This window comes from Xenopus laevis, chromosome 4L (genome assembly GCF_017654675.1).
Source record: "Xenopus laevis strain J_2021 chromosome 4L, Xenopus_laevis_v10.1, whole genome shotgun sequence".
Lineage (NCBI taxonomy): Eukaryota > Metazoa > Chordata > Amphibia > Anura > Pipidae > Xenopus > Xenopus laevis.
In genome coordinates this window covers 16,493,936-16,518,655 of record NC_054377.1, presented here as the reverse complement: position 1 = coordinate 16,518,655, position 24,720 = coordinate 16,493,936, and the positions used below count along the sequence as shown (strand labels likewise).

Here is a 24,720-nt window from a genome sequence, read left to right as displayed (position 1 = left end):
ACATGGAGGTTATACATTTGTGAGACAGATTGCTTGTTAAAATGTACAGAATGGAGTTTGTGATATAATGACATCCTTTTGTGCACTAACCAGATTTTGTTCTCATTCTTTAATAGAAATAAGTCTTTTGTATATTTTTTTTCTCTGTGTATGGTCACAAATACTTATATACCATGAGAGACATTCATTCTGTGTAATAGGGATAGTTTTGTATACAGAATGTATTTGGGACAAACGGCACCCCATAGGGGAGTGGAGGTAGTTGTCCATGCCTACTAAATCAGTAGGGGTGGGGGGGGGAGGAGGGAGAGTGTATAAAAGAAAGGGCAGGCTCCCTTCTCTGCCTGTCTCCCAAGGACTGGAGCAGCTAACAACATTATCCTGGCTTGGTGAGACGGACTTAAAGACATCCTATCACCCTCCTCCTTTTCCTCACTCTCTCACAAACCAACCTTAGTAACGTGCACTCTACCCAAAACTACCAACGTGAAACAAACAAGAAAAAAAAAATTCCAAACCTCCATTTTTTGTTTTATTGGGAAAAAAAAGCACATTAGCAAGAGAAAGCTGAATCATTCAATCCCAGAGGAGCTGCCAACACATTTACAGAAAATAAAAGAAATGGAACAGCTTAGTTGCAAACACAGAAGTAGCAGCATGGAGGCAGAAGCCCAGCTCTGCAGGCAAACGGAGAGCAGGAGTACACAGGTAACAAACTCCAGTAGGATTTCTCATAGGGGGTTCACACTGGAATATTTATATCTGCTGTTGTTTTGGTAGCTTCTATTTGTAACCTACCTTCTGGGATAGAGAGGGGTGTGCAGAGACTGAGCACTTGTACTGGACTTGTAGTTGTCTCTGCCAATGACCTTCCACTGGGGAGGTTTAAAAAGAAATGTACGTGTGCTTGTTCAGTACCAGGCTGTGCCAATTTTTATAGGGATTTCTAGGAAACAAACTGTACAAAAAAGAAAGAATAATGCAGATCTAGGGCAGGTTGGAGATACCAAGTGACAGATAGTAGATAGTAGATAATGATTACATGTGTTATTGCGTTGCATGCAGATAGTCTCGCTCTGAGCTGATGCTCTTCTGGAAATGAAGAGCAACTTTGTGTGTTGATTTGTTGCTTATGGCTAATGGCTGTTTATGCGCCTGTTGGGATTGGTGCAAAGCAGAACAGAGCGAGCTACCCTCAATAAGAGTAAGGCAGCGCCAGCCAATAGCAGGACAGCCATTGATAATGAGCCATTCAGACCTATGATGCTGAGAACAAAAGTAATCCAAGAAAGAGATTTATGTACGGTCTATGTGCAACCGGTTTTGCAGTTATTAACCACGTATTTGGCAGCAGTAGAAAAATGTTTGACTTGCAGCTTTGTGATCAGTCTTTCCAAGACGTGGTTAATAACAAAAGGTCCAGAGTGACCTGGTACGTTTTGGGACATGACGGGGCAAGTTGATATGATTTTGGGCAAGAGTCAATTAAGCGAGGAAAAGTTATCTCATGGTTTATCATAAGAAAACGCACGGACGAAATTCCAATTGAGGAGAAAAAAAATTTTCTCCAAATTCAGTTCCAGGTTTTTTTTCATAGACTTCAATAGAGCTTTCACGTGATGAACAGTGAGATAAGTTTTTCTTAATTGAATTCCAACTCAAATTGAATCTCGTCCATGGCTTTTCACGTGATAAACTTTCTCTCATTGAATTGAATCCAGCCCTATGTTTACAATTAATGCCCAGCTCGCCGTTCAGAGTAACCATGCCTTGATTTCCTCCTGGGGATGGTGCCGCTCCATCGCCATTCTCCAGAAAGATGTTTCTAGATGATAAAACTTGCTTGAAAACCTGCGGGGTACAGTAGCAGCTGACAAAATGTGAATGTGTCCAAGTTCTTCCATCTTTCCACTAGAGGGCATTGGCGGAACAGGCATGTTGCATATCGTATTGTTGTGGTTGCTTTAGTATTTTATTATTTTCAGGGGATAACTTTTTCTACATTTCTATTTGTTTTCTTTAACCTCTATCTAAAAAAAACTCATATATATATATATATATATATATATATATATATATATATATATATATATATATATATATATATATATATATATATATACTTAGTTTCAGTCATGAATGCCCTTTCATTATACAGCCTGCAAGCTGCGTGTGTTGTTATTGCTGATCTAGCTTTGTTTTTGGGCTTCGAAGCAAGAGTTTCAGGCATTTAGAATCAACAGCAACCAGGTAATTGCATTGATTGTTGAAGGTCTTGCATTTTCAGCCAGTGATTTCGATTATACAGTAACCCACATTCACTGCCTGATGTTGGCATGCCTGCACATACACACATATGCTAATAAATCAAGATCTCTTGATCTCTGCAGTTAAAAGGCTTAAGACTAATGTAGCTACTTAATAATAAACAGAACTTAGATTAGTGTTTATGTCTGAACCAAGATCACAAGCCATTCCAACACACAACAACCATATTATATGAAATTTAGATGCATCTAATGCATTCATCCCTTCTTATGTTGGTAGGCTTTGGAGGATAGGGCTTTCCAAAGCCTACCAACATTAATAGATAGTAATATCCAGTAGGTAGGTAACAAGTTCTGACCCCCCCATCTAATCCCCTAGAAATGAACTTCTGCTTTAATTCCGTCTGCGCCCCCTGAGGCTGCATGTAACCTGAACTGCAGCTGATCTGGGAGCCTGTGTGTGTGTTTCCAGGGCCCCTTGGCTAAATCATTTCTAGGAAAATGCTTGTTTTTCCCTGTCCTTTGAAGTGCGGCTTTGTATAACATTTCAAGCCCTTGTGACGTCGCTCACAGAGAATGCTTGTTACAGTTCAGTGTCACAGATAAAGCGTGCACTCACTGATTCCACTAACTGCTGACTCAAGATTCTGAGTAGGAAAAGTCTTCTTCCCACACAGAGAAACACATGGCACAGATATGTTGAGCATGGGGTAATTCCTGCAGACTGGAAGCCTTTAAACCCGTTAGCTGCCAGACAGTCTTGCAGCATTGCAACCTGTTGGAAGCCCCCCGATAGCACCTAAAAGGTTAAAAGGGGAAAGAAGAGAGGGTGGGGACTGGTTAGTGAAATGTGAAAAGGTTAGCAAATCATTTTTGAACGCAGCCTGGGAAATGTTTGAAAATTCAAACCAGGGAATAATTCAACCCCCATTATCTTCTGTTTTTGTAGTTTGTAGGTGGTCTTCCAGGGGATAGGACAGTAATGAAATATTTCAGCATGAGAAGATATAATGTTACCCAAATTCTGCACTTAAGTAGCTGCTTGGAGAGCGTTTTACATAAAACACCTGTGGGGGCCCTGGAAATGTTGAGCGGCTGTGGCCACCTCTATCTAAACAAATTTCCAGCCTGTAGCCCTCAAACGGTTGAACTGTAAATGATAGGCAAAAAGTTGGACATCCCTGGGTGTATGTATTGAAAAATGTATAGGTTTTTCTTGTTAAGGGGCCCCTGTGATGCTTAGGGCCCAAAGCAAATTTGTATTCTTCTGTTCTGCTTAAGTTTCACCACTGATTGCTATTTATCTGCCTTTATCCATGTAGTGGGATGATCAAATGTGAACTGGTCGGTCTGTTGTGTCATACAAAAAAGTCTATGTCGAAGGTTTCCTGAAAATACTTTGTAGAGCCACATCTGACCACAAATTGCCAATCCTTGATATATAGACTGAAAAATACCCTTTTAGTTCTTTGTACCCTTATCTTCATTTTTCTCTTCAAGGGGCCCCTGTGATTAAGGGCAGTGGTCCTCTCTGGGCCACGCTAAAGCCAGCCCTGGATAAATTCTATTTCTCAAATAATATTTAGAACTATTTACAAAGAAACTGCTTTGCTCTTCTGAGCTAGAGCAGTGGTTTGATTGGCCAATAGGGACTGGTGAGCACAAATTCCCATGGTTGTTGTAGATCACAGAGAAGTAGTAGGCACTGGCATCTGCTTTGTGGAATGTGGAGCAAGACGGTTGCATGAGTTGAGACAGTGGTACCATGACCAACCATTTTTTCTAGCATAGAGAAAGAGCAAGATTTCTCAGACTGTCAAGCTTACAATCAATACCAAGGGCAAAAAATGACAGTGCAACATCAATTAGAAGCTGTAAAGACATTCTAGTTCTGTTTAGACTATACTCAGGTTTTGTCTACTGTTTGCTATCCCTTTGCTAAGGCAAAGCTGTTCAATGTCCCCCTAGTAGTGTGATGATTGTATGTATCCACTGGTTGGTCTTTCATGTCATAAAAACAAGTCCATGGAGCCTATGAGGTCTTAAAAATCCTTTGGAAACCCTATGGCCTTTTAGGGCTTCCATGTGGCCTCCAATAAGATTAAAGGACCAGTAACATCAATTTTTTTAACAAAAATTCACTAGTATACAACGAAAAAAAACCCACAAAGACAAATTAAACGTTGAAATCGCTAAGTCTTTATTAAGAAATAACTTACCGAAACAACAATTGTGCTCCTCTTCAGAAAAGGAGATCCATTGTGCGGCGCTGGATTTCTCCTCCCTGCCTTCCGTATAGGAGATAGCCAGGGAGGAGAAATCGAGCGCCGTACGATGGATCGTCACCCTGCCACCTTTTCTGAAGAGGAGGTTATTTCTTAATAAAGACTTAGCGTTGTATACTAATGAATTAAAAAAAAATTATATGTTACTGGTCCTTTAAGGTGGTAAAAGCTGTAAACTTTCAGCATCTTATTGGCGCCTGTATGAGACTCATGATGGCCTTTGACCAATATCTGGATAAAAATAACCCAGATATCTATCAGGTAGGTTGTAAAGTCCAGTACGGTGAGGACTGCATGAACACTTTGATGAGTAGGGTTCCCCCTTTCTCCAGCGATAGATCCGGGCAGGGGGGGCAGGTGGTGATGTCACCGGGAGGGACCTTGTTGCCTCTAATTTGGAAAACCATGAAGGCAGTTTTGACCTGAGCAACCCTTCTGAATACTGGGCCTAAACCATACAGGTGGCAACCCTATCAATGATGAGGTCAACTTTCTGCAGGCCCCCAGTATGATCCGATCATTGCCCTATAGGTGCAGTATTGCTTGAAAGCAGTTTGTCTTCAACTTGAAAGTCACTTATGACTAAAGCTCTAGTCACAAGTCACTATGTCATTCATGAAGTCATCAATGACATCATGAAAGGGCTACTAATCACTAAGCAAACATGCAATATCTGCTATTTTTCTGCACATCATTTCCCTTGATGCAAAGCAGTGATTTGTTCCAGATTTCCTTTAACATTCATACACCGTGACATTCCACAGGAGGGAATATTAACCCAGCCTGCCGAAAAGCAGCAGTACAGTTCCAGTTCTATAAATATGCCGTCTACTTCACATGCAGTTTTTTTTTTGTGATCTTAAGTTGCTTTTTAAATCCCTGACTCATGTACCTTCAGGATCATTTTCTTTGCAAACGATCAGAGATCTGATCTCCTCTTGTACGCAAGCCATTCTTAAAAGGGTGAGTCCAGTAGGAAAAAATAGCCCCGTGACATTATACATCCAAGATGGAAGCCGTGAAATCATTTTCACTGCAGCAGGAAGGTTGGCCGAGACTGCTGGGAGTTTTTAGTCCTGTTGAAAGTGCCAGAAGTTCCCTAAACTTGATCTGCAGGGGGAAGCGTAATGTTACATGATGCATCTTTTCTTATGCAATCTACTCGGCAGTTCCTGAGTGTTTTCCCCCCTGTTGCTTTCATGACCCTTTGCACCAGATCAGGCCAAAACAATATGCAGAATGTATTTAGGAAAACAATAACAGCTCAGCTACTTTCTAAAGGATTAAAGTACAAATAAACCCCAATACGTCAGAGCTGTTTTGTGTTTAAGTAATTAACTTCTCCATTGTCCCTCTTCCTTTAATCCTATGGAAGTTTTCTAGTCTAGGTCACTGCTTGAGTCTGATATATGGATATATTTATGCTTTATTGAAAACCTATGTAGTCTTGCACACCCATGCCTCCTATTCCTATTGTGGGGTGCAAGGGAACCCTGTGTGTTACACTTGCAAGTACAATGGCAATGTGAAAAACATTTTTTTTTATTTGTGTTTTTGCCAAAATACAACTGAATAGTAAGTAAAAGCCAGTGCCTCAATGCATGTTACCTGCCATAATAATGCCATTTATATACACAGGTGGAAGCTTTGCAACAGTGTTCTAGTACAGGTATGGGACCTGTTATCCACAATGCTCAGGACCTGGGGCTTCTGGATAATGGATCTTTCCATAATTTGGATCTTAATACCTTATGTCTACTAGAAAATGTAAACATTAAATAAACCCAATAGGCTTGTTTTGCTTCCAATAAGGACTAATTATATCTAAGTTGGGATCAAGTACAAGCTCCTGTTTTATTATTACACAGAAAAAAAATTATATGGAGTCAATGGCCTGGATAAAAAGTTTCCAGATAATGGATCCCATACTATTGCTTGTACCTTAGCTATTAGAAGGTTGCAAGTACTGTACTCTGGAAATCAGCAAAAATATATGGAATTTTGAAAGCATTTCTGCACTTAGTGTTTTAGCCCCACTGTCTCAGTGGGGGGCATTTGCTATTCCCCCAGCCAGAAGTGCAAGAGCCTAGAGATGAATGATGGGCCCCCATAGACGCAAAGATTTTTCTTTGATGAACAACCAGTTTCAGTGCAATCCAACCAATCCGTCAAATTATCGTGAGGTTAGTGGGAATTGAACGATCGTGCATCTAACGCTTTTTCGTCCGACATCGGTCAATCTAACCAGGTTAGAAAATTTTCATCAGTCATAGTTAAATCTATCTATTGTCCAATTGTGTGCAGGGCCAAGCAGGCAGCTACCCTCAGTTTTCCTGGCTTCAACTAGACAACATTGCTTTAAATGGTCTTTTTAGTGGACAAATCATACATTTAAACAATCGTTTCAAGATAAGCTTGGTGTTTTAAAAATCCTAACATCTATTGCCAGCTTAAAGGAAAACTATACCCCCAAAATGAATACTTAAGCAACATATAGTTTATATCAAATTGAATGACATATTAAAGAATCTTACCAAACTGGAATATATATTTACATAAATATTGCCCTTTTACATCTCTTGCCTTGAACCACCATTTTGTGACTCTATCTGTGCTGCCTCAGAGATCACCTGACCAGAAATACTACAACACTAAATGTAACAGGAAGAAGTGAGGAAGCAAAAGGCAGAACTCTGTCTGTTAATTGGCTCATGTGACCTTACATGTGGTTTGTATGTGTGCACAGTGAATCTTACGATCTCAGGGGGCGGCCCTTATTTTTTAAAATGGCAATTTTCTATTTATAATTACCCAATGGCACATACTACTAAAAAAGTATATTATTATGAAAATGGTTCATTTACATGAAGCAGGGTTTTACACATGAGCTGTTTTACTCAGTATCTTTTAATAGAGACCTACATTGTTTGGGGGGTATAGTTTTCCTTTAAGAGATTGAAACAACAGGACAGAACAAAATTGACATGTGTATTGAGCCGTTAACAGCCAATAATTAGAAAGAAGTACATTTCCCTAAAAACATTCTATTGTATCCTGAACCCTGAATTGCTCCTTTAAGACAAAGCAAATTTTCTGGATACTTAAACCCAAGCCTGGCTCCACTGCAGCATTATAAACATCTTCTGCGCATCATTTTACATCTTAGTGCAAAGGGATATAGAGACCATTTCGAGGTAATTGAGAGGAAAACAGGACAGGGGGATAGATAAACTTTACTTGGAAACAAAGGGGGTGGAAATTAAAAGCAAAAAAAAAAAAAAAGCCTCTCCATCATATTAAAGTCCCTGAGGGGAGAATATTCAGGCAAAACAAGTGAGAATGGCCAGAAACAGAGAGTTAATGGTTGGCGTAAGGCCAGCTGAAAAAGTCTGTTGTTTGCTGGTTTTATTCTGTTTTTCTTCCTCTTTCTCTCCCAGTTGCTTTCTCTCGGCAGTAATTGTTTGAAGAAGCAGGGACTGAGCAGAGTTGGAAAGGCTTCTGCATTGTTGAGCAACAGGGAATAGGGGGCATATGAGGGAACTTTTAACATGCAGGAGTCGCGACAAAGGAGCAGATGTTGCTGCCTTTCCCATTTCTTTGCTCTACACCTTTAAGTGTCTCTCCCCTGTTTAATTGTGCGCTTGAAACAAAACACAGACAGGCTTTTTTAATCCGGAGTTAGACTTTGGGATAGGGGGGGAGAGGGGGGGAGAGGGAGGACCATTAAGAAGAATCAGGTTGACATGTGCGTAATTTGTCAGCTGAAATCTGTCAGGCTGGTTGCAGATATGAAGTATGGAAGCCAAATCTGGTGACGAGTTGTGTGATGAACCTCCTCCAAGTGCAGACAGACAGCTAGTGACATTCATGGAAGAAGCACGATGAACTGGTTTTGGCTGCCTGTTTATATTAAAGGGCAGGTTCACTATAGAATGAGACCTCGTAAGGCAATTTGTAGTTGATCTTTACTTTTAATTCTTTGATGTGTTTAAGTAGTATAATCGAATAATAGCCTCTGGGAAGGGAGTGTGACTGTGGGATAGCAGGTATAGTAGGGAGAGATGGTGTCAATAGTAACAGTGGATAATAGTCTCTGGGAAGGGAGTGTGACTGTGGGATAGCAGGTATAGTAGGGAGAGATGGTGTCAATAGTAACAGTGGTATAATAGTCTCTGGGAAGGGAGTGTGACTGTGGGATAGCAGGTATAGTAGGGAGAGATGGTGTCAATAGTAACAGTGGATAATAGTCTCTGGGAAGGGAGTGTGACTGTGGGATAGCAGGTATAGTAGGGAGAGATGGTGTCAATAGTAACAGTGGTATAATAGTCTCTGGGAAGGGAGTGTGACTGTGGGATAGCAGGTATAGTAGGGAGAGATGGTGTCTATAGTAACAGTGGGATAATAGTCTCTGGGAAGGGAGTGTGACTGTTGGATAGCAGGTATAGTAGGGAGAGATGGTGTCTATAGTAACAGTGGGATAATAGTCTCTGGGAAGGGAGTGTGACTGTGGGATAGCAGTTATAGTAGGGAGAGATGGTGCCTATAGTAACAGTGGATAATAGTCTCTGGGAAGGGAGTTTGACTGTGGGATAGCAGGTATAGTAGGGAGAGATGGTGCCTATAGTAACTGTGGGATAATAGTCTCTGGGAAGGGAGTGTGACTGTGGGATAGCAGGTATAGTAGGGAGAGATGGTGCCTATAGTAACAGTGGATAATAGTCTCTGGGAAGGGAGTGTGACTGTGGGATAGCAGGTATAGTAGGGAGAGATGGTGCCTATAGTAACAGTGGGATAATAGTCTCTGGGAAGGGAGTGTGACTGTGGGATAGCAGGTATAGTAGGGAGAGATGGTGCCTATAGTAACAGTGGGATAATAGTCTCTGGGAAGGGAGTGTGACTGTGGGATAGCAGGTATAGTAGGGAGAGATGGTGCCTATAGTAACAGTGGGATAATAGTCTCTGGGAAGGGAGTGTGACTGTGGGATAGCAGGTATAGTAGGGAGAGATGGTGCCTATAGTAACAGTGGGATAATAGTCTCTGGGAAGGGAGTGTGACTGTGGGATAGCAGGTATAGTAGGGAGAGATGGTGCCTATAGTAACAGTGGGATAATAGTCTCTGGGAAGGGAGTGTGACTGTGGGATAGCAGGTATAGTAGGGAGAGATGGTGCCTATAGTAACAGTGGGATAATAGTCTCTGGGAAGGGAGTGTGACTGTGGGATAGCAGGTATAGTAGGGAGAGATGGTGCCTATAGTAACAGTGGGATAATAGTCTCTGGGAAGGGAGTATGACTGTGGGATAGCAGGTATAGTAAGGAGAGATGGTGCCTATAGTAACAGTGGATAATAGTCTCTGGGAAGGGAGTGTGACTGTGGGATAGCAGGTATAGTAGGGAGAGATGGTGTCTATAGTAACAGTGGATAATAGTCTCTGGGAAGGGAGTGTGACTGTGGGATAGAAGAAGGTGGTGTCTTTGCATCAGGTTTGACTATCTTCTTCCTTTCAGTTATTGTAGAAATAAACCTACAAGCACATACTAACATAAAGAGGTGAAGAAGAATAGATTGTGTAATCCCAAGGGCAGTGGCCTCCATCTATTCTATCCATACATTTTGCCTAAACGCCAAAAGGCTAATTTTTAGTTGAAAATCAATGTGCTCCCTTTTGTGGCTCTTGCGAGTCATAACAGTGATTCTAGATTTGATTGAAAGCAGCGACATCCTATAAAGTGTTAAAGAAAAAAAGGACGGGGGGCACTGTGTTTTCATGGAATTGATTCTGGTAACCCCTGGCAGGGTATTTGGAGGTTGATCCTCTGCAAACATTTGAGATCAGATTGCTGGCTGCCTCACCTCACCTCCCCTTCTGTACATCATATACACTTTGCCCTAATGTACAGTAGGGATGTAGCGAACCGCCGAGTATGTGTTCGCGAACGCCGTTCGCGAACACCGGCAAAAAATGCGAACAGTTCGCAAACTGTTTGCGAGCTTCGAACATCCGAAAATCGTTCGATTCGAACGATCGAAGGATTTTAATCGTTCGATCGCACGATTTTCGTTCGAATCGAACGAAAATCGTTCGATTTTAGCGATCGAATGGTCGAATGGTCGAACGATTTTGACGCGAACGCCTATTGGCGAACGTCGCGCGACGTTCGCGAACTTGCGGCGGACGCGAACAGTCGAAGTTCGCGCGAACTAGTTCGCCGGCGAACAGTTCGCTACATCCCTAATGTACAGACAGACAGCAGGGGACAAGCTATAGAAGGATCACATATTTGGACTTGCTATAATAAAGCACTGGGGAACAGTGACCTTACTGGCCTTCTACAGGATTGTGACATCATCATATTTGCGTATAGCTAAACTCAAGCTATATACAGGTATTGGATCTGTTATCCAGAATCCTCGGGACCTGGGGTTTTCCGGATAACGGATCTTCCTTTAATTTGGATCAACATTAAATAAATCCAACAGGCTGGTTTTGTATCCAATAAAGATTAATTATATCTTAGTTTGGATCAAGTACAAGCTACTGTTTTATTATTACACAGAAAAACATTTTTAAAAATCTTAATTATTTGATTATAATGGAGTCTATGGGAGATTGACTTTCCGTAGTTCTGAACTCCCTGGATAATGGGTTTCTGGATAACGCATCCCATACCTATATGTGTGTGTGTATATATATATATATATATATATATATCTATCTATCTATCTATCTATATATATATATATATATATATATATATATATATATATATATATATATATATATATATAGATATATATTTATATATATAAAAAACGGTTAGGGGTAACCTATTAGTAGTGATGGGCGAATATCTCCCATTTCACGAATTTCCCACAAAATTTCAAAGTTCACGAAAAATTCATGAAATTCGCCTGTTTTTACGAAAAATTCATGAAATTCAGACGTTTTCACGAAAAATTCACGAAAATCAGACGTTTTCACGCAAAATCGAGCAATTCGAACCTTTTCACGAAAAAAGCGAGCATTTCTAACGTTTTCACGTAAAAATCGGAAATTGCCGCATTCAAATTTTCACTGGTGAATTTTCGCAAGAGATTTGCAAATTTAATCGCCGGCGGCGAAACACAGGAATTCGCCGCAAATTCGTGCCTGGCGAATGTATTCGCCCATCACTACCTATTAGGATCAATGGGTAACCTACATCAAGAATAATGATACAACTGCTAATGTTAAGGACACATGGGCACATGAGCAAATATAGATGCTATCGAATCGACCCAACCAGTGAGTCCCCAACACGTTGCTCACCGGCCCCTTGAATGTTGCTCTTGGTAGCCTCAAAGCAGGTTCTTATTTTTCAATTCCTGGTTTGCAGGCAAGTTGTGGTTGCCTAAAAACCCAGTGTAATGCCAAACATAGTCTCCTATAGGATGCCAGTCCAAATAGGGGCTACCAAATAGACAATTATAGCTCTTATTTGGCACCCGCAGAAACTTTTTCATGCTTGTGTTGCTCCCCAACTCTTTTTCCATTTCAAAGTGGCTCATGGGTATAAAAGGTTGGAGACCGCTGTGTTAGACACTCAAACCCAGTGCTACAAATCAGAAAGTAGCTTTCATCTGTGTAGTGAGCCAACAAAACAAAACTCAACAAAAATAGGGGTGTGCAGTTCTTATGACCGTCATGCCTAAGGAAAACATTTTTTTAGCTAGCTAGATTTTTTGATAATTTTTATACGTTTTAACTAGAATAGACGTTGATTGGTTCACCTTTATTAAGGCTGTCAACACCTATATGTATATGCTGATGAAGCCTGTCATTGGCTTATAAAACAAATTATGATTGCAAAAAGAAAACCCCATAGACCACCCAATGAGCAAGATTAGATGCTTATCTTTCCCAATGTATTCTGGATAGCTTTCCCGACTTGATTGACATCATGCAAAAGAGCAGGTTATAAGAGAAGGGGAACCCAAGTTCAATGCCATTGGCAGTCTAGACGGTAGATATATCACTAAGTAATCTATACTTGTATAGTTAGACTGGGCCTGAGGACCATTTAGGGAATTAGAGTGGGATTGAGTTATTATTATTAAAGGCAAACTTAAATATGCTGCTCCTACTAGAATTATTTTTGTATTTGACCTATAGATTTGCTTGATTATTATGAACTAAGAGTTTCCCCAAGCTTCTATGAAGTTATTACTGACTCAGCGGGCAGCTTTGGCCTTGTCTCTACAGCCACCAACCCCTTGGATGGCTGGGTACATCTATCCTTAACAGCTCCCATACCCATCCTACTGTGTTATAAAGGACACAACAATGAATAAACTGTAATAGCCTGTAAACCATCTCGAAAAAATGGTGAATCTGTTGTTTTAATCAGTTGGAAAAGTTACAAGAACATCATTGTCTATTAGTGTCTATGAGAAGATGTGATTATTGGCTTAAAATGTGTATGACTGAGCTTTGGCTGCAATCACACACACGTGCCATGCCTGGGCTATTATGAGAGGTTATTCCCCACTGCTATCACTTTTCCAGCATGTGGAATCTCATGCCGGCTGTTCCCCCTCTGTTAATGATTTAAGTACAGGTATGGGACCTGTTATCCAGAATGCTCAGGACCTGGGGTTTTACAGATCTTTCCTTAATTTGGATCTTCATACCTTGTCTACTAGAGAATCATGTATACATAAAATAAACCCAATAGGCTGGATTTGCATTAATTATATTTTAGTTAGGATCAAATACAAGACAATGTTTTATTATTAAAGAGAAAAGGGAAACCATTTTTAAAGATTTGGATTATTTGAATAACATGGAGCTTTCTGGATAACATGTTTCGTAGGGCTGTTGAATCTCCGGGTGTGCACAGCAGCCCTGTTAAACCTACAGGTGAATTGTTTCTTTTATTCTATATTTAGTTGCCATTTACACTTACCAAGACATAAAACATGTTTTTTATCTGTCAGGATGAAATAGCATTTAGCATTAACGTCACGTCAAATTACGATGTGATGGGATCACATTCATTGTGGCAAAAACACATTTTATGGCATTTTAATGCATCACAAAGCTGACAGTCCTATAAGAAAAACACAACCTGAATAGACCAAAATGTAATTAACACAGATTTGACGTCAGTGGCTTTCCTCTGACTGACGTACTCACGTATCACAATGTTATTTTTCCCTTTACTGTGCTAGTTGTTATTTATCTCTAGATGAACCTGAATTTTTATGTTAAGAACCCTGTCAGGGGGTGATTTTTACCCTTCTTTGGTCTTCTCCAGCCGTCACTCATTTACACAAAGGGGTGGCCATGAATGAACCAACTTTCATATTGGCTAACATCCCCCCCCCCTTTAAAGAGTGGGGCTAAGAGAAATGCAATGTTGAAGATCTCCTATGAAATATATGTGGGTGTATATTGGGTACTCCTTGTTGACATGTATGCCCCTTTAAACCTAGGCACTTGAGAGCAATGGGCATTGGCCTGAAGGTCGGCCCATCAGTACTGGAGTGAGGAAGTATTGCCTTGCTATATGATTACTTGATCTCAGAGAATGTCTTTTTGGTTTAGAAGACATACATAACAGTGTTCCCTCTAAGCCGTAAGAGGGAACATTGAGATATAATCTAACTACTCTATTGGGTGTGTTTGCATTGGTCTAAAGGTGGCCATACACTGAGAGATCCGCTCGTTTGGTGATGTCGCCAAACGAGCGTCTCTCTCGCCAATATGCCCACCTTGAGGTGGGCAATATCGGGCTGATCCGATCGTGGGCCCTAGGGCCCAACGATCGGATCCTAACGCATGGGAAACGGGGGTCGGATCGCGGGACCGCATCAGCGAACAGATGCGGCCATGAACCGACTGGATTTTTCGTCCCATCCGATCGAGATCTGGCCGAAAGTCGGCCAGATCTCGATCGGTGAAGCCCGTCGGGGGGCCCCATACACGGGCCAATAAGCTGCCGACACGGTCTTTCGGCAGCTTTTATCGGCCCGTGTATGGCCACCTTAAAACCAAGCTTTTGTTCTTCAGATCCCAGTTGACTCCCAAATAACCATCAAGAGTAGTATGATTATATTCTGGGTGTTGATCACATGATGACACCATTATTTCCTCTGTGGTGATCCCAAACCAGTTTCATGTTGCTCTTCAACCTCTTGGATGTTGCTCCCAGTGGCCTTAAATCTGGTGCTTCTTTTTGAATTCAAGTTTTGGTTACATAAAAATCACATGTACTGCCAAACAGAGCCTCCTGTAGGCTGCCAGCCCACATAGGAAATTCCAGTTTGCAATCACATCCCATATTTTGCACCCCTAGGAACTTTTTGCATGATTATTCTGTATCCTTGACACAGAAGAACTGACTATAGTCTGTGTTTCCTAAATGGTCTGGTACTGGGTAAACACTTCTGTTAGTTTCATGACAGTGTTTATTGTCAGGGCCCAGTAACTGGCAACAACCAATAAGCACCTGGTTCTGATTGCACTATTTCTCCTGAAATAACGAAAGCAAACATCTGGTTGGATTCTGTGGGTGAACAGACTGAGGAAACCTATGGTTTATAATGGAATACACTACAATAACCATTTTGTTTTGCAGCCATTGAGCGAAATAGGTGTACTCTGCGAGTCACTGAAATGCAGTAATTAATTAAAGTCTACAAATGATATGAAATACATACTAGGCAGGTCAACCAGTATAGGTCCTTCCACTTAACGAAATATGCATAAATATGTAAATAATCTCTGCTCACCCTCCATGGGGATAAGCTTTGCACCTTGTGCCAGATTAAAAATCAGACCCAAGGTGAAGAGCACTGCCCTATCTGGCACAGGGGTTCCTTACATTTACTGTAAAATCATCGGCACACAGAGCAAGTGCAAGTAGGGTTAACCCTCGCAAGTGTGCCAACCCCTCCATAGCACCAGGTCTGGAAAGGCAAGGGTGTGCTGGCATCTTCTATTAGTCTCCTTAAACTTAACTTAATACTTGTCCTAAGTAAGTGGCAAGTAGAGGGCTCACCAGTGACTTGTGTCTAACATCGCCTTATCTGTATGGTTTATGTCTAGGGTTGCCACCTGGCCGGTAAAAATGATGCTTGAGCCCAATGTTATTAATAGGGAAAAAAGATAAATATGTAGTAAGGCCGGTATTTTTTTCCAGAAAAGATGGCAACCCTACTTTGAGTGCAATATGTGGGGCCACGATGCAGACTGTCAAAAAAAAGGCCCTGCCAATAGCAAAGGAGGCCTATTATGTTTTACTGAGAACTAAGAAGCCAAATATTTATTAAGAATTCAAACAAACCACCGACAATTCCAAGTAACCTGTATAACCCATACAGTTTTCAGAAAAGTTTTGATTGTGAAATTTACTAGGTTTTTCTTGTTGTTATTGCTGCTTTGCAGATATTGATGTAAGGAAGTAATTTCTGGCCTTCTGCCCCAGTGGGACAAGGTCCTGTTTATTTAAAACTGCAGTCACTCACGTCTTCTGCGAAACGAATCATTTTTCTAACTACTAAAAGGTGTACGGTCCATTGGAATAAAAAGTACTCGTTAGCAGATGTGGCCGTGGATGAGAAAACATCTGCACTGTGTCAAAAGCCATTGCTGCTTTTCTATAAGGGGACTCAGTGCCTTTTGTTTCTTTTAACTACCCTTGATTTTTAATTAAATGCTGAAAATAAACAAACAAACCTCTAACTGGAAAAAAAGTTAAAATAACTTTTTTTTAAAAAAAAAAAAACTAGCGGCCAACAGAATTTAGGAAACTTTGCAATATTTTGTTATTTTTTTTAATATCAGTATGATATGGAGGGCTTTCGTATTTGGCATGTGTTTTTACTTGTGAATTGTGTTATGTTCTGATTGGCTGTAGGTTGTCGCTCCCCTTGGGTACTTCAGCTGAGCATAGAGAGGAGAAACAACAGAATTGCAATAGGTGCTTTATCCTCAGGGAAAATGACAAATGTATAGGGGTAAAACAGGACACCAGTGGGTCAATGGGGACAGAGACTTTTCTTACCAACCCTAAACCATCCCTTAAATTTTTTGGATTTCCTAAGCAATAGTAGAAGTGTTGGAGATGATTGATGACTATACTAAAGTCAAACACACAGACAACAAAGAGAACGAAAGGAAATATTAAGCTCAACAGAAAGCTCTGGAGAATCGATGGACTGGCAGACTTTTTAAAAATAATAGTAAAATAGTAAAATAACAGCTTTGGCCCATTCTCAGTACACTTACAGTGGACTCTTGGGACTTCATATAACAGCTATCCTTTATTGCAAAATGATACATGGCCGACGTTTCGCTCTGTTCCTGAGCATTCTCAAGACTTTCTGTTCTTTGGAACAGGTCGAAACCCCACCATGTGTTCCAACAAAGGATTATCGCATAATTAATTGCCAGAAGAACATTTTATTCATTTTTTATGTACATAATATAAAAATGGATTCAAGGCAAAACATTGTTTATAAAATCTTTAGCTGTTTCATTAATTTTAGGAATCCACGTCTGACTGGTGTATGGGTAGCCCTGCGTCCATAACAGCATGAACCAGTCACTGCAGAAGAGCTGGGGGTTTCCAAGCACAGGCCCATTCTGTTTATTGGGGATTGACAACAAGTCATTTATTTAGCCATGGAGAAAAAAATAATACACTGAAGATGTTCCACTTGTGAACTGTAAGAAGCTTCACTATTGCATGGTACCTTGACTATAGTGTAAATGTTTGCCCAAGCTGTATCATATACTTGCCCAGGGTAAAATTAGAAATGAAGGTTGGTACGGACAAAATTTATCATTAAGTTGTAAACAGGAAGAAAGTTCCAATGCTTTTTTTTTTTTTAAAGTGTGTCAGTGACAGTTTAAAACACCTCTCACTATAATATTTAGTTCTCTCACTGTCTAAGAGCTGTGTTTTTCCACCATTGTTTCCATACCTGACTCCTTCTGTCTCCAAGAAAAGACATTTGTCACCTAAAGTGATGGGCTGTTTTATTCCTGTATCACTTAAATGTTGTTGGGAAAGGAAATTCCCAAAAACAAAATAGCCAGCTTGCATCAAAAAGGGCACTGGACGTTTTAACTCTCTCTGAAGACTATTGCTTTTTATATTATACTACTTATGAGGGATCGTCACTGTATTTGGGATAATGACATATGGAACATTATGATGAAAAAAACTGGATTACAAGCACCATTAATATGAGCCTTAGCCCTTGGGTATGGTGGCACTGGGTCCATATGGTAGGGGGACCTGTACTGACCATTATCCTTCTTATCCTTCAATTTAACTTTATTACTACACACAGAGGGCTACCTTAAGGCACTTAAGGCACCAGTGGCTCATGAGCAACAAGTTACTCACCAAACCCTTGGATGCAGATGATTATTTTTGAATTCCTGGTTTGGAGGAAAGTTTTTGTTGCATAAAAACCACATGCACTGTCAGGAGCCTCATGTAGGCTGACGGTCCACATAGATGCTACCAATAGCCAATTAGAACCCATATTTGGCACCCCAGGACTTTTTGCATGCTTGCGTTGCTCTTCAACTTTTTTTACCTCTGAATGTGGCTCATGGGAAAAAAGGTTGGGGACCACTGCAATAAAGCTTGTCCTCTAAATCTGCACAATAAGAACTCCCCCAGGGTGCCAAGTGTGGGCTTACAAAGTATAAGATATATTATACAAACCATTTCTTTCTGCCATACATTTCTGCCTGGAAACCAGTCATATCATAATCAGCCCTTTTACTCAGCTTGCTTTGCTTTGTACAAGAGACAAAAGCCTTAAGGGGACAATAGGCAACTCCATAAATATAAATTACATGGACGTGAACATCAACACATTTTGGTTAATTAATCTTCACTTTACTATTTGGTTTGGAAAAATATTTGCTCTGCAGATTTTCTACAGGAAACCCTTTCACTTCCTAAAATACATTACTAATGCTCAGGCACCAAAGGTGATTAATGGAGTCAGATTGGAAACATACATCATGTAACCTGACAATTTGTGATGGAATTGCTCCACACAGGCGAGGAGAGGGCTCCAATGTAATTTTCTTTGATCTGTTTGGGTGACTAATGATTTCTGAGCAATCATATGATAAGCAGGTGAATAACACCAGTGTCACAATGGCTACTTGTCTCTATGCAGCCTGCAGGGTACGTCAGTGCTGACATGCTATGGATGGTAACTGCAGTTATATGACAAAGAGAGCTACTTATAAGTTCCCAGTGCATTACATGGTCTTACACCTTCTCCAACGCGTGGCTGGTTGCCAAATGTGGGGTGGCTTTCTGCAGGCATTTCAGCTGGATCCAAAAAGTCTTCTCATCTGTAGCAGAGAAAATCAATCCCTCTGGTTGTTTAAAGCATGGTTAGGTTTTCTAAGAATTGGGGCCCCGAGTGGCACCTTCCGTGCTAACGCTCTCCAGCTGCCAATGGTTTCTACTTCCTAAGTTTTTTATGGGTGGTGGGGGGGAAGCATTGTTGAGGGCATATAGTGCTTGGTGCTTCTGCTCTTGTCACTAAATATATGATATGCTGGGGATAGAGAAGATTATAGAAGATTATAGAAGAAGATTATAGACGATTAGGACTATTAGGACAATTATTAGGACAATTAACTATTAGGACAATTTGGGTACAGATACATGTATATTAAGGGTGCCCAATAAGTGTTGTTGTTCAGCTTGGACAGGGGTCCACAATCTTTTTTTTTACCTGTTAGACACATTCAAATATTGAAAGAGTTGGGGAGCAATACAAGCATGATTTTATGCAACTAAAACTTGACTCCAAGCCAGGAATTCAAAAATAAGCACCTGCTTTGAAGCCACTGGGAGCAACATCCATTGGGTTGGTGAGAACATGTTGCTTGTGAGCTACTGGTTGGGGATCACTGAGCTAGGACTCCCAGCACCATCAGATCTCAGCTGCTTGCAGCTGATAGGCCACATCGACTGCTACTTCAATGCTTTGGCCCTATGATGTCTTGTCTAGTACAAGACAGTAGCATGGAGGTACTTTATGTACAGTTTGCACATTTCCTTCCGCCACTACTTTTTGTGTGTCTTAAGGAAAATCCTCAGTACAGGAAGTTAATATTCTCTGTGTAATATTACAGTGCTTAATAATACAAATAAATATGTAGACTGTTAGTAGTTCCTGACTGGTTTTACAGCACTTGCATAACATCCCTGTGTTTTTTTTCTTCTCTCCAGCTGCCAAGGATGTCAGTCATGAGGCATCTATTCCTCCTCTCTATCACCTTTCTGGTATACACCCTAGACTCTGCTAAAGCCTACAGACCAACGGAGACCCTGTGCGGCGGGGAGCTAGTGGACACCCTGCAGTTTGTTTGCGGAGACAGGGGCTTCTATTTCAGTAAGTGAAACTAAATATATATCGACCAGTTGTGGATAGGAATTGTATTAATATGTCCACTGTTTCCAATGTGCAGACATAAAATGTCATCAACCACCTGCTACTCATGTGCGGCTCTGAGGCTTGGCGCCGTATCTTTTCCACAGAGATTGAAAATGTTTAACCCCCCCCCCCCTCCTTTCAAATAAGATGAATGGGGGTTTGCATACCTAAAGCTCTTTGAAAACGAAGCTATAACATCATCCATGACACCACTGAAGTTATACCGTTATAAAGCTAAAATAAGAGAAATGGGATAGTAAAACTTATAGTGAGTTTGCCAATAATATTACATCTTTAAGTACTGGGGGTTTCTTTCCTGTGGTAGCAATAAGTCAATGGAATGTTTGTTTTAGGAAAATGATAATTAAGAAACATTCATCTGTGGACCTTTCCCTTGAGATATTAGTTGCATCAGGTGACATATTCAGGCCATCTTTGCACCCCCTATTCCCCCCCTCTGATTTAGACACCACCTGTAGAACAGCAGTTTAAGGTAAGAAGAATGGGATTTGCAGGTATAGAAGTGAAACATAGCGACGCTCTGTGGTCAATTGTTGACAAACACAACCCAGAACCTTCCCTGTACATGGTTTATCAAGACATCTGTGCTGCTGCTCGTGCCCTACAGTGTTTCTGAGACCTTAGTCATTCTACTTTATATATTGGACAAAGGCATCTACCTGAGTGTGACCTAATTGCACAATATTAAAAAACTATGTGTGAGGGATCTCATATCTTGCCAGCTTTAGTCACTTGTTGTAGGCATCTTGAATTTTAAAAAAAATGGTTTGCCCATTATTCTCAAAAAATAAGAGGTCCAAACTGGTTGTCTGTATTTCCTAGTTTGCTGCCCTCCCCTTCCACTTGCCCACTCCAGTGTCATCTTTACAACATGCCCTGAATATTGCTCGAGTCATTTATTGAGTCCTCTCGGTCTTGGCAGCTGCCTATCCTTCAGAACAGAGACAGCTCCCAAAAAGGAACAGAGTTCTCTGCTCGAAACAGCTGATAAGAGTTTGTTCTGTGCAGCTTGTGCTGACTGTGCACATTCCTGCCCTATGTGTCCTGCTCAGTAATGTTGGCAGGGGAGAAAGGAAGACCCAGGCAGGAGGCATAATGGGACAGTGGCTCAGTCAGCCAGGTCCTACAAAGACCCTCTTTGTTGCTTCCTGCATTCCTCTGGGAGAGTAGAAGGAGGGGAAGAGTATTGTTTACTTCAAATTCCCCTTTAACGCAGTTTGATTGATTTGGAAAGAGGGGGGGAGGCTGTTTGAGGTAAGGGGGGGGCAAGGGAAGGATGCTAAAAAAGAAATTGCCAACATATTTATTGAACACATGTTGTGTGTGTGTGAGAGAAAGAAACATGCAGGAAATCTGTGGCAAGTCATGTCTCGCTGGTTAGAAAGGGCTTTTCTGAGACAACATTATTACAGCTGCCTTGTATATTCTATAAGGGTATGAACCATCCCCTGTTGAAACACTACAGGACTACAACTCCCAGCATGCTTCAACATATCAGTAAGAGTAAAAGCATGCTGGTAGCTGTAGTACAGCAACACCACCAATGTTTGTGGCTGCTTTCTCTGTAATGACCCATTGGTTGCAAGTAAATATGCTTCTAGATGATAAAATACTCTAAAACAAAAAAACCCAGAGACACATTCAAATTAGTTTACTTTATAATCATCATTGTTCTTGGTCCACATTAATAAACTTCAATAGAAGTGGGGGCAATAGAAATTGAAACAAAATCTAGTGAAAATACAAACTGCTAGCACTTCACAGACAGCCAAAACAACAAGGTGTTTTACCTTTTAGTGCAAATTATATACCATGTTAACGTGTTGGCTAGTTTGTAATTACCGGTATAGTGAAATTCCATTATGAGTCAGAGTTTTACTTCTAAATCCAAACACATTGAGAAACAACATTAAATCCACTGTGGTTTGTAGACATATAGGAATGGGACCTAACTAACTAGCAGGCATATCACTTCTGTAAAAACACCAAGTTTTATATGTATATTTGCCTTCTGATCATATATATTTCCATCTACACTTTTTCCACTTTCCGGAGCACAAAAGTGCAGTCTCAGCATGGAGTTACTAGTGTGTCCTACTGGCCCATTTCCCCAGCTGACACCTGGGATAAGGAAAGTGCTCATCAAAGCCAGCTCAAGTCAAGCACGGGGAATTGGACTGACCGAAAGCCAAACTGTCATGGAGAGATGGGTCTGTGCCAAAAACATTAAATAATCCTACATCAAACACATGCAATAAACCTACTTATTCGTCCACAAATGAAAAACACTTATAATTTCAGTTCAGTACCCTATACTAATTAAATTAAACTCTCAGGAAATGACAAGCGTCCTCACGGGTCGAACAGGAAACTTTAGCTATCAGTGCACTCTAATATGCAGTTGGATGATCGATTTTATCTACTTGTGTGCACAATTATTATTGGTAGTTTTCTATTATTACACCAGTTTGTTTCCTATATATTCTCCAGTTACATCTAGAGATGTCGCGAACTGTTCGCCGGCGAACTTGTTCGCGCGAACATCGGGTGTTCGCGCTCGCCGGAAGTTCGCGAACGTCGCGCGACGTTCGCCATTTTGGGTTCGCCATTGTTGGCGCTTTTTTTTGCCCTCTCACCCCAGACCAGCAGGTACATGGCAGCCAATCAGGAAGCTCTCCCCTGGACCACTCCCCTTCCCTATAAAAACCGAAGCCCTGCAGCGTTTTTTCACTCTGCCTGTGTGTGCTGAAGAGATAGTGTAGGGAGAGAGCTGCTGCCTGTTAGTGATTTCAGGGACAGTTGAAAGTTTGCTGGCTAGTAATCGTTTTGATACTGCTCTGTTATTGGAGGGACAGAAGTCTGCAGGGGTTTGAGGGACATTTAAGCTTAGGTAGCTTTGCTGGCTAGTAATCTACCTTCTACTGCAGTGCTCTGTATGTAGCTGCAGTGGGCAGCTGTCCTGCTTCTGATCTCATCTGCTGACTGCTGCAATAACAGTAGTCCTTGTAAGGACTGCTTTTATTTATTTTTTTGTTGTTTTACTACTACTACTACTACTACTACTATAAGAGCCCAGTGCTATTAGTCTAGCAGTGTTGGGGAGTGGGACTGGTGTGCTAATCTGCTGCTCCTAGTAGTTCAGCAGCACCAACTTTAATTTTTTTTTTTAATATTCATTTTTTTTTTATTTTACTTTTTTTTATTTTACTACCGCTGTAGTAGTGTATAAGTTGACCTTTTAGGCATTATTTGCCCTGTAGGCATTATTTGCACACTGTTTTCTTCAACCCGCCATCGAGCTGTGTGACCTTGTTCACATTCTGTCTAAATATCCATAATATTACCGTCTCCAGAAAAAACACCGGAGTCACTTTTTTCAAGCAGCCATAATATATTTTACGTAATCCGTATCCACCGCTGTAGTAGTGTATACGTTGGCCTTGTAGGCATTATTTGCACACTGTTTTCTTCAACCCGCCATCGAGCTGTGTGACCTTGTTCCCATTCTGTCTAAATATCCATAATATTACCGTCTCCAGAAAAAACACCGGAGTCACTTTTTTCAAGCAGCATTCATATATTTTACGTAATCCGTATCCACCGCTGTAGTAGTGTATACGTTGGCCTTGTAGGCATTATTTGCACACTGTTTTCTTCAACCCGCCATCGAGCTGTGTGACCTTGTTCCCATTCTGTCTAAATATCCATAATATTACCGTCTCCAGAAAAAACACCGGAGTCACTTTTTTCAAGCAGCATTCATATATTTTACGTAATCCGTATCCACCGCTGTAGTAGTGTATACGTTGGCCTTGTAGGCATTATTTGCACACTGTTTTCTTCAACCCGCCATCGAGCTGTGTGACCTTGTTCCCATTCTGTCTAAATATCCATAATATTACCGTCTCCAGAAAAAACACCGGAGTCACTTTTTTCAAGCAGCATTCATATATTTTACGTAATCCGTATCCACCGCTGTAGTAGTGTATACGTTGGCCTTGTAGGCATTATTTGCACAGTGTTTTCTTCAACCCGCCATCGAGCTGTGTGAGCTTGTTCACATTTTGTCTAAATATTGATAATATTATCGTCTCTAGAAAAACCACTTGAGTTACTTTTTTTCAAGCAGCATTCATATATTTTACGTAATCCGTATCCACCGCTGTAGTAGTGTATACGTTGACCTTGTAGGCATTATTTGCACACTGTTTTCTTCAACCCGCCATCGAGCTGTGTGAGCTTGTTCACATTTTGTCTAAATATTGATAATATTATCGTCTCTAGAAAAACCACTTGAGTTACTTTTTTCAAGCAGCATTCATATATTTTACGTAATCCGTATCCACCGCTGTAGTAGTGTATACGTTGACCTTGTAGGCATTATTTGCACACTGTTTTCTTCAACCCGCCATCGAGCTGTGTGAGCTTGTTCACATTTTGTCTAAATATTGATAATATTATCGTCTCTAGAAAAACCACTTGAGTTACTTTTTTTCAAGCAGCATTCATATATTTTACGTAATCCGTATCCACCGCTGTAGTAGTGTATACGTTGACCTTGTAGGCATTATTTGCACACTGTTTTCTTCAACCCGCCATCGAGCTGTGTGAGCTTGTTCACATTTTGTCTAAATATTGATAATATTATCGTCTCTAGAAAAACCACTTGAGTTACTTTTTTT

At 40.8% G+C, this 24,720-nt stretch overlaps 1 protein-coding gene across 2 annotated transcripts in view; it reads left to right on the top strand.

Moving 5' to 3' along the window:
• The first annotated feature begins 329 nt into the window (after nt 1-329).
• igf2.L (insulin like growth factor 2 L homeolog) overlaps nt 330-24,720 on the top strand; it is a 38,172-nt gene continuing 13,781 nt past the window's right edge. The window contains exons 1-2 of one of the 2 annotated variants that reach the window (XM_018256660.2): nt 330-708; nt 19,813-19,975. In XM_018256660.2, the coding sequence (XP_018112149.1) occupies nt 622-708; nt 19,813-19,975 (250 nt within the window). In that variant the 5' untranslated portion in view covers nt 330-621. 2 annotated transcript variants of the gene reach the window in all.